Genomic DNA, 9165 nt, shown 5'->3' on the forward strand with positions numbered 1-9165 from the left:
TCATTTGCTTCTGGGATTCAAGCCTTTTTTCACTTTCTACCATTTCACAGTTTCACATTACAGTAGATTGAGGTGTCTATTTTTGTCCTACCAAGCTACATACATGAGGGCCAGAATATTAGGAACCACTCTGAATATAATGTAAGTCTAGTACAACACCACCTTTAACCACGACCTCAATAATAAACATATAGTTGAATTTATACATTCATGACAGTGTCACCAAAAACAAACATTTTGAGCTTCATCAACAAATGTTAAAGCAGAAGTGTTGCACTGAATTGGATTCAATTGTATAGGTGTGACTTAATATGGTCAAGCAGTGTACAACCAGCTATCAGCCAATCAGTACCTATTCAAGGTTTGTCATAACCCTGTAATACTTTTTGTCCAGTTACACCTGGCTGAAATAATACTTGATTAACCTGAAGCTGCTCAACACAGACAACAGCCAATGCTTTCTACTCCTTTTGTGTGGGTCTCAGTTCAGTGAGATTGCTTGCTTTTTGCAAAAAACCACTAAGAACATGCCCTGTCTGCAACAGGGTGTCACCAATTATAGCTCAGTGTATAGAAATCTTCAAGTTTACATTCCTTTTTTTTTAGAAAGAAAGTAAATATAAGAGCTAGTACATGATAGAATTATTTCCGAATGAATGCTCCAATAGTGACAGTGCATTTTGCTGTATAACGTACAGCTGAGCTGTGACTTAACATGCCTCAGCAAATAAAATGTCTGAGCATCAAGCAGCAAAAAATGAAAACGTTACAGCAGCAACATGATCTACTTTGACATGGTACATAGCACAATAAACCTTTTGAGCAAATGTAAATCTGTGAGCCATTATTTCATAGTGTTGTGGTTGCAGATAATTTTCCTTTCCTTTCTGCAACAAATGCTCTTTTCTTTGTCCAGTAACTATCATTGTGCAAGCAATGTTGCACTCCTGTTTGTAAGAATGTGGAGTGTCACCAAACAAGACGTAGATAATGACACATTTTCCATAAATTTTATTATAGTTTTTTTTTCTTCTCAGTCTAACAGGTATATATAATGCTCTAAATGTCATGGCTTTTTTTTGTCTTAAATACTTTCCGCTCTTAAAGAAAAACTGTAAAAATATTTAATTAAAACTAATTAAAAAGATCTCTTCAGGGAAAGGACTGGGAAGAGTACAAAGGTTCGAGGGGGGGTGGGGGTGTGGTGAAGGGGCTGTGGGGAGTGGGGTGCTTCTGTGGTCCTTGTCCGAGAAGTTGGGTGGGTCTGGCAGACAGAAAAGTAGGGGAGTGGGGTTACGTTACATCCAGCTGGGGTTTCACCGCGAAGACTGGGTGGTGTTACCGTTTAAAGAAAACCTGTAAGGACGACATAAAGCAGCAGGTCAGAAAAAAGATGGCAGGCTTTCTGTTGTGTAACAACCATGCAGAGCTGATGGTTCTGTCACCTGCACACTCTCTCCATCATGTGTGTGACAAGGCGGTCAGAGATGCCTGGACAGGACTCCTCAGCAAGGTTGAAAGCGTTCTCCAGCTCCTCGATGGCTCCTACGCCTCCCCCACTTGCCCGCCGTTTATCCTTCAGCTAAGAAAAATCAAAGACGGCATTTGGTATGTTGTGCAATGGAACCCTTCAACTAAACAATATGACTGTTCAAAACCTAATTTCAGCTGTGCTGTTTATGGTTTACAACATCATAATAAGATTAGTCAACAGAGCTACATGCTTTTCTGTTATTCTTACTAACATAAACACAGCGTTGTAGTACTCAAGTCCAACTCAAGTCCTGATTTTCAGGACTTGTAACTAAACTTGGACTCGGAACAGGACTCGGAACAGGACTCAGACGCGAGCATTGACTGCATTCTGATTCGGGAGTTAGAGACAAGTACTTTTTTTTTTTCTTAATAGGACATAATATTTTGGCATAAGTTACTCATATTCACACTATTCATTTCTAAGGAGTGTGCGTGCTTACGAACGCATGTGTTTGGCTACTGTGTCACACACAGTAAACTTTTAAAATGGTGAGAGCTGTGTCAGTGGTATTTAATGTAATGAGACTCGGCTAACGATAACTCGACTGATTATTCTTTAGTGACTCGGACTCAAACCCTGGGGACCCGAGACTTGAAGCTTAGTGACAACTACAAATGTACATATACAACTGTAAAACTACTTCATTACATGCATTGCACCTGCACAGACATCATGATTCACTTTAACACCTTCCTACTAGGACATCGGGCACAACAATGATGCACAGTCTATAATAAAGACAGTTTTGAATTTGTATAATAAGTACATTAGTTTGAACACTAATTTCAACTGAACCAACTTCCTGAAGAAGTATTAGATTAATTCTGGGACAAAACAAAGGCTAAATTAGTGAAAAGCCAGACATGTACTGGACCAAATAAATTTGATGAAATCTGTTTCTACAAATCACTGCAGATCATATCACTTCTTTTCTGGCTTTTTAGAGTTGTCTGCTTTTTTTGATACAGTGCATTGTTACGAGCAACCTTGGGTCAGTGCTATGTGCACATACTGTCACTAAGAAAGATTTTTACAAGTGTTTAAAAACCAAACTCGTTCAAGGCTCAATGAAATGTAATATATTTAAAAAGTTATAGTATCCCCACTCCAAAAGTTACATGTACCTCTCTGAAGATGGGTGTTACCAAAGCAGACAAGCATTGTGACTTGGGTTGCCTTTTCACTGAGTCTCCTGACTGGAAGAAGAAAAAGGGTGTTAGGAAAAACAACAACAACAACAACAACAACAACAACAAAGTTCTGACTGTGTGTCTGTGTGCTGCATATGTCTTTACCTCCGAATCTGTGTGTGTGTAGCCCTTCTGTAACTGATTCATAGTGGTAGGTCTGACTGTGGGGAAGGTCCACATGGGATATGCATCCACATCACCATCAGCATCCCTAAAAGAAGGAAGGACAGAGGGACGAAATGGAGGGGTAGCAGGTTTAACAGGAGAGAGAAGCACAACATACTTAAATAAATCAAAGAGTTTACATTATTGCACTAATGTAAAAAATGTCTCTAATGTTCAAAATATATGGGTGTGCGTATGTGGCAAGAAATTGGTGATATCATACATATCACGATACAGGGGTTACGAGTCAATATATTGAGATATATTGTGATAGTATTAACAAGACAATGTACTGCGAATTTCGTTATTTTAGAAAGACTGTCAAAACAAGCAACACAGGACCATAAGCATAAATCTTCTTTGAAGATTTTTTTTTTTTTTTACGGAATTAGCTATATGAATATAGATTACAATACTGCCATCTAGCGGTCAGGGTTTAAACGCAACAAAATGAACCACTGCTGCACCCCTAATGGGGTGTAATTTAAGAAAAAAAAAAACAATTGCAAAAAGGAAAGAAATCCATTCTGACATTTGAAAAGAGTGTTTTGTAAAACTTTATGCTGACACATACACACAAATCACAATAGCCAAAAAAAGATCTATAAAAGGAGCTCACTGTTGATATTGATTAGTGCTTTACAATAAATACAATAAATGGCCATCAACAAATCCTCATTTTCTCTAACAGGTTAGTTTAGTTTCAGTCAGTTGACAAAATGGTTGTGCACGTGTGGAACTGTGCATAACTGGAGAGTATGAATATGTGCTACTGAGGCTCACATATCTGAGTCGTCAGAGCTGGACTCCTCCCCATGTCCTTCTGACTTCCAGCGTCGGTAGCGGTCGATCAGCTCTGTCAGATAAGCGGTCTTCTTGGTGTAACGTGTGATGAACTTGTGCTTCAGAAGCTCTTTGGCGGTTGGCCTCTGTGCACAGGAGCATAAAAATGTACATTCACTGACTGGGCCATAGTCACTAGCTTCTGGAGCTAGCTGGAAAAACATACACAGCTGTGATGCTACAGGAAGTTTCAGTGTTTACATCACATTACTCAGATTATCTTTATATTTTTGGCACTTTGTAAGAATGTGATTTGAATCATGTTTGAATATTTGAGAAAATACAGAACAAAATCTAATTCCTGTTAAGGAATGTGCGGCTAATCTAATCACAATGACCTGAATTTTACTTTGCTTTCACTCAGAGCAGCAGTGAAAATATGGAGTTACTTCAGTTTTCTGATATTTATCCCAGACAAGCACGTATGAACTCATTTCAGTTTTGCTACAATGCTTGTAGGTGGATGCGGCTGTTTTACTTACAAAACGAGGGTCTTTATTCAAACAAGCCTCCACAAACTCTTTGAAGGGCTTGCTGTAAGGCCCCTCAAGTGTGGGTGGAGTGTTTTTGGGGATGAGGAAGAGGACCCTCATGGGGTGTAGATCAGAGTTGGGAGGCTCCCCTTTAGCCAATTCAATAGCAGTGATCCCCAAGGACCAGATATCAGCCTGGGCAGGAGAGAGACGTTAAGTGAGATATGTTTAACGTCACACAGTCGCTCAAAAGTATACAAAGAATTCCTAATTTTCTAACTAATGTGATGTGAATCAGATGCTTGAAAAATTCATTTCCTTCTGAGTGCCATCACCGATAACAAAACCTTATATCAATGTAAAATTCTCTTTACCCAAAAAGTGACAGTTTAAACCAGCAGACAAACCCAAAGACAGGGCGTCTCCTGTACACTCCACAGACTCTGGCCTCACCTTGAAGTCATAGGCTGACTGTTTGATAACCTCTGGAGCCATCCAGAAAGGCGTGCCAACAAATGTGTTCCTCTTAATCTGGGTGTCTGTCAGCTGTCCTGCCACCCCGAAATCTGCCAGCTTCACGTCGCCCTGCTCTGACAAGAGCACATTGGCGGCTAGGAGGAGGACACAGAAAAAGAAAAAAAGAAATGCACGTGAAAAACAGGGCATCAATGACATGACATTACCAATTATTGATGCGGTCCCATTCTGGGGTAAGAAAAAAAAAAAGTGAAACCAAATGATTAATTATTCTGCCAAAATCGAATCAGCAGCATTCAGCTTATTACATGGTCGCAGATTGGTGGACAGATGGACAAAGGACACTTCAGAGTCCCTTCTCCAATTTCACTGTGGCAAACACAGACAGCTTCGGATATCAGGAAATGTTCAGTGTTTTTGGCAGAAGGAGAGTTTAAATACAAGAATACTGACTTTCTACAATAAATCCACAAGCTATCTATGCAATTTTGAGCTGTCATTATTTCTGTGATTCTCTAATGAATACCAAGTGGTACATTTTCTTTTCTCATGAAGATAAGATCACAACATCAGCTACAGAGGGAAGAAAAGTTACATCCAGACACATACATTTAACACGTACAGTATATTGTGCAATGCCAAGCTCACAGATTGTGGTTATACAGTTACATTTCTACAGCTTGTTAGCATATTCCTTTTGCATTTGGTTGAGACTGAATGTGCATGTTGTTACTCAGCAGTTCTGTCATCAGAGTGTCCTTCTCAGCAGCACTCCAGTATTTAAAAATGTACCGATAGTCTCTCTACTCAATACACCACACTGCTGCAAACTAGCTCTGAATTACAAGTAGTATATCTGGCTTTGTACCATGAAACAATTATATAAGATGCTGTTTCACTCTGAAAGTGTGCTTTGTGCCTCTGCTGGGATTTCTTAATGGCCACCAACTCATGAAGAGAATGCTTATCACCTTTGATATCTCTGTGAATCTTCCTTTCAGAATGCAGATACTCCAGACCCTTCAGTATTTCTCTCAGTATAGTTGCAATGTAAGTCTCTTCAAGAGGCCCTGGACGGAGCTGGGGTGAGGGATATACAAGAATAAATCAGAGAAGTGTGGATGGTGGGGGAGAAGGCCACAGACAGGTCAGGTTTTGCTTCTAAAGTATAACAAGTGCCACTTTGTCAGATTAGAGCAGCAGAAAAATATAAACCTTACCAAATCCAGAGCAGATCCTCCACCTAAATACTCCATAATAATCCACAGCTTGGTCCCCTGAAAGGGAATGAATATCATTTTGAGATTTAAAACCTTTGCTTGTATGCCAATGTGTGTGTCTCTAAGCATCTTCATGTTAATAACTACAATAATATGTACATGTGTCATCATCTCACCTTCAGGTATGATCCATAATACTTGGTAACGTATGGACTGTCACACTGGCTCAGTACTGTGATCTCCTGTTGAATGTCTTCAATCTCATCTTCTGCCTCCTCCAGGTCTATAATTTTAATCGCCACCACCTCCTTTGTGCGGTTGTTAATACCTTTGTAGACCTCTCCAAAGGAACCTTTCCCAATCCTCTCCTGCTTGGTGAAGTACTCCTCGGGGTCCAACCGGGTATTCTGGTCCAGAGACAGCAAAGACAGCACTGAATTATTGAGTATACGTTACAATGCCTGTGGTTTGGAAGCTTACCTGAGTGCTTATGGATGTCTCTTGTCAAGCACCTGAACAGTACAGAAACTATGTGCCAAGACCAAATGACTTGTTTTACATGAATGCACTACTCAAATATAAAACATAATGGATAATTAACCTTTCTTATTATTGTAAGTAGCCATAGCATATATAATTACATAAACTCTATGCAGAACTTTGTGTCAGGATGTAATGACAAAGCTCAGTGGTTTTCTCTTTCCATAATAGCAGGAAATGAGTAACGATTTGACTGAGTAAGAGGCACCTGAAGAAGTCATTCGATAAAAAAACGTAAGGCATTTGACAACTACAAGCTTAAAACAATGGAGATTTTTAAAGTAATACTTTATACATTATTGAAAATTTGAGTTTATAATTACATTTGCTTGCGGGTTGGCATTTTTCAGCTTGCGGGTTGCTTTACCAGTGTTTCCCCTGGTGCTGACAATTGGCAAGGAGATAGAAAAATAAAGAAATTCTTATTTGTGTGTATGGTAAGTTATTCAGTTGCACTGACTCCTTGGGCTCCCACCCACCTATTCATGGGAAGCCTGCCAGTCATGGGGGTTCGCCTTGTCTTGAACAAGAACAAGGAAGGCGACGGTTGGTGAAAAGAGGATTGCTGTACCTGGTTTTGCATGTCTCGAAGGTGTGCCATCCCCTCAGCAGGTTGGACGAAGTTATCAAGTGGTCCGTTCGGGGTTTCCTTTCCCCTCTTAGCTGTCTAGGAAGCCAGCTAGGTGGCTAGCCAAGTAGTTAGATAAACACCCAATCTGCTGGCTTTAACGGGGCTGTCACTCCGCGCACTGTTTTCGGCCTCCAAGTCCAACTGGGGACCGAACTGCCCGGCGAGACAGGGAGCTACTGACCGAGAGACTCCATGTATGTCGGCAGTGATGAACAAGAGGAGAAGAAAAGCTCCTTCCGCGTATTAATATTTAATTCATTTCAAGGAACGCTTAGCCTCTTGTTCTTTTGAAGCTTAGGGAGGACAAAATAATGGCCCAGACAGAAGACGCATGCGTATTGTCGTCCGAAGACGATGGAATTGTGGGAGTTGTATTTCTAAGACCTGTTAAGACTCTGTTGCTGTACAAGAAAACATTTTTCTGTTCCATGTAAATGCTGCCACTGACATTGTAATTAAAATATACCACATTTAATCTCAGTATGAGCTGATAAAAGTGCTTTAGAAGGTGTCCTGTATTATTCAATCCTAAACCCCCTTGTCACACAATGTCCTGTAATTCTAAAATTAAGGGGCTTTATATTTCAGTTACTAAAGTACCAAGGGGGCTACATGTGGAAAGGTTCTCAACGAATGTGTGTTTGATTAGACTGAATCATTATATTTGTCCAAACCCGGTGAACATTTTTGATAATTTCTGTTCAATTTAATGCAGAATATCAGGCAAACCTGCAGCCAAGTTATATCGCTGCAAACAGCTAATTGGTTGGATTTTTCCTCCAACACATGATTTAGGTATGTGTTTTGTATGAGTAATCCCAAAAGTGGCTGTGTTTTTCAAAGTAAAACATATTTCTTATGGAATTGTTCAAATATCCGAAAAAAAATTGGAAGTAATGGACTTAAATATATGTGCCATTAGTCTGATTATAATATTCAACATGCATTCTGTGTTAATGGCCTAAAATCTAATTAATAGTTTTGCACTGTTTTGTGCTAATTAGCCCTGTTACGTAAACGTTGTATGTGAAACAGCTAATTTGAGTGTAGCAAACGTGTGCGCTCGTTTTCAGATCGGATGCTCCCTGCTGATGAGGCTCGCCGAGTATCACGGCGTGGCTTATTAGCTCCACCCCAGCGGGCACTCGGGTTAGATTATTGACAGCCACAAACACACACAAGCTTGAAGGGGAGTGTCTGTCCGTTTCTCTCGTTGTCCGAACCGGTTGTCGCTGTTTAATAAACAGAACGAGCTGCACTTTGACACATGACATTTGAAATCCGGGTGTTAAAACCATAAGGTGAGTAGTAAAGCTCAGATACCTCGTTAGCCTCCTTATGATTGATAACGCAGTTGATAACGCATTGCTTAGGTAACGTGTTGTGATAAAGGAAACATAAGCTAGTGCTTGTCGGTGCGTACTGAGTAGTAACACTAGCTAGATATGAGCTAGCTCACATGCTAGACATGGCGTCTAATGTGGATTTTCATTCAGTGACATTGAAGCCGTATCAACAACAGCTTACACCTCGTGTCAGCATTGTTACATAACTGAATGCAACACGACGTCAAATCTTATTTCTCATACATTAGCTACAGCCCGTACCCTCCACCTCAGGCTATAACGTTATTTGAGTCCAGTACGAGAAACACCTTTTACAGTTTACAGCGATCGTGTTTTGGGAGGTGCCATACCAACAGAGCCAGTTGGCAAGAATTTTTGTCGTGTTAAACTGTGTATAACAATATAGCTTCAAACTACAATGGGAAAGGCGGGATGGCATTGCAGACAGGCCACTGACATTCACATTTTCTCCTGCACCTCATTCTTATCTTGTATCCTTTGAGTATTTTTAAGTATGCTTTTATTTTTTCCCATTTGATGTGTCTGCAGGCTGGATGAGCAGGCCTATCTTCACCTCCACCTCTGCAGAGGTGGCTGAGATGAACCGTATCCATTATGAACTGGAGTACACAGAGGGCATCAGTCAGCAGATGCGAATCCCTGAGACCCTCAAGGTGGCCCCAGAGAACCAGACAGGCTCCCTGCCACTTCAGCAGCCCCTGCTCCCTCACACGAGGCTGACG

The 9165-nt window shown here is 40.5% G+C and overlaps 2 protein-coding genes across 3 annotated transcripts in view; one reads left to right on the forward strand and one right to left on the reverse strand.

The window, feature by feature from the left end:
* Positions 1–994: 994 nt before the first annotated feature.
* stk25b (serine/threonine kinase 25b) lies at positions 995–7449 on the reverse strand. 2 transcript variants are annotated; one of them, XM_020616243.1, is made up of 12 exons: positions 6925–7005; positions 6769–6829; positions 6082–6312; positions 5906–5962; positions 5657–5765; positions 4662–4819; positions 4218–4403; positions 3676–3821; positions 2833–2938; positions 2662–2733; positions 1446–1582; positions 995–1356 (listed from the first exon to the last, which is right to left on the reverse strand). In XM_020616243.1, the coding sequence occupies exons 1-12, from the start codon at positions 6948–6950 to the stop codon at positions 1317–1319; spliced, it is 1329 nt and encodes a 442-aa protein (XP_020471899.1). In that variant the 5' UTR covers positions 6951–7005; the 3' UTR covers positions 995–1316. The 2 variants fall into 2 exon arrangements, with proteins under 2 accessions (XP_020471899.1, XP_020471900.1); XM_020616244.1 differs by lacking the exons at positions 6769–6829; positions 6925–7005 and adding an exon at positions 7017–7449.
* A 773-nt stretch (positions 7450–8222) lies between these two features.
* LOC109969262 (mitochondrial fission factor homolog A-like) overlaps positions 8223–9165 on the forward strand; it is a 6658-nt gene continuing 5715 nt past the window's right edge. Inside the window, exons 1-2 of the mRNA XM_020615990.1 lie at positions 8223–8377; positions 8972–9158. Of these exons, the coding sequence (XP_020471646.1) occupies positions 8977–9158 (182 nt within the window). The 5' untranslated portion in view covers positions 8223–8377; positions 8972–8976. The remainder of the gene's footprint in view (positions 8378–8971; positions 9159–9165) is intronic.

The sequence above is a fragment of the Monopterus albus genome, unplaced genomic scaffold (genome assembly GCF_001952655.1).
Source record: "Monopterus albus unplaced genomic scaffold, M_albus_1.0 scaffold172.1, whole genome shotgun sequence".
Classification (NCBI taxonomy): Eukaryota; Metazoa; Chordata; class Actinopteri; order Synbranchiformes; family Synbranchidae; genus Monopterus; species Monopterus albus.

What these genes read in the sequence shown, in the direction of transcription:
- stk25b (XM_020616243.1), bottom strand. Translation starts at nt 6,950, where the DNA reads ATGACTGGCAGGCTTCCCATGAATAG. An exon ending in GATTCACAGAGATATCAAAG is followed by an intron (nt 4,820 to 5,656) that starts GTGATAAGCATT and finishes TCCTCCTCCTAG; the next exon opens with CCGCCAATGTGCTCTTGTCA. An exon ending in ACACACACACAGATTCGGAG is followed by an intron (nt 2,734 to 2,832) that starts GTAAAGACATAT and finishes TTCTTCTTCCAG; the next exon opens with TCAGGAGACTCAGTGAAAAG.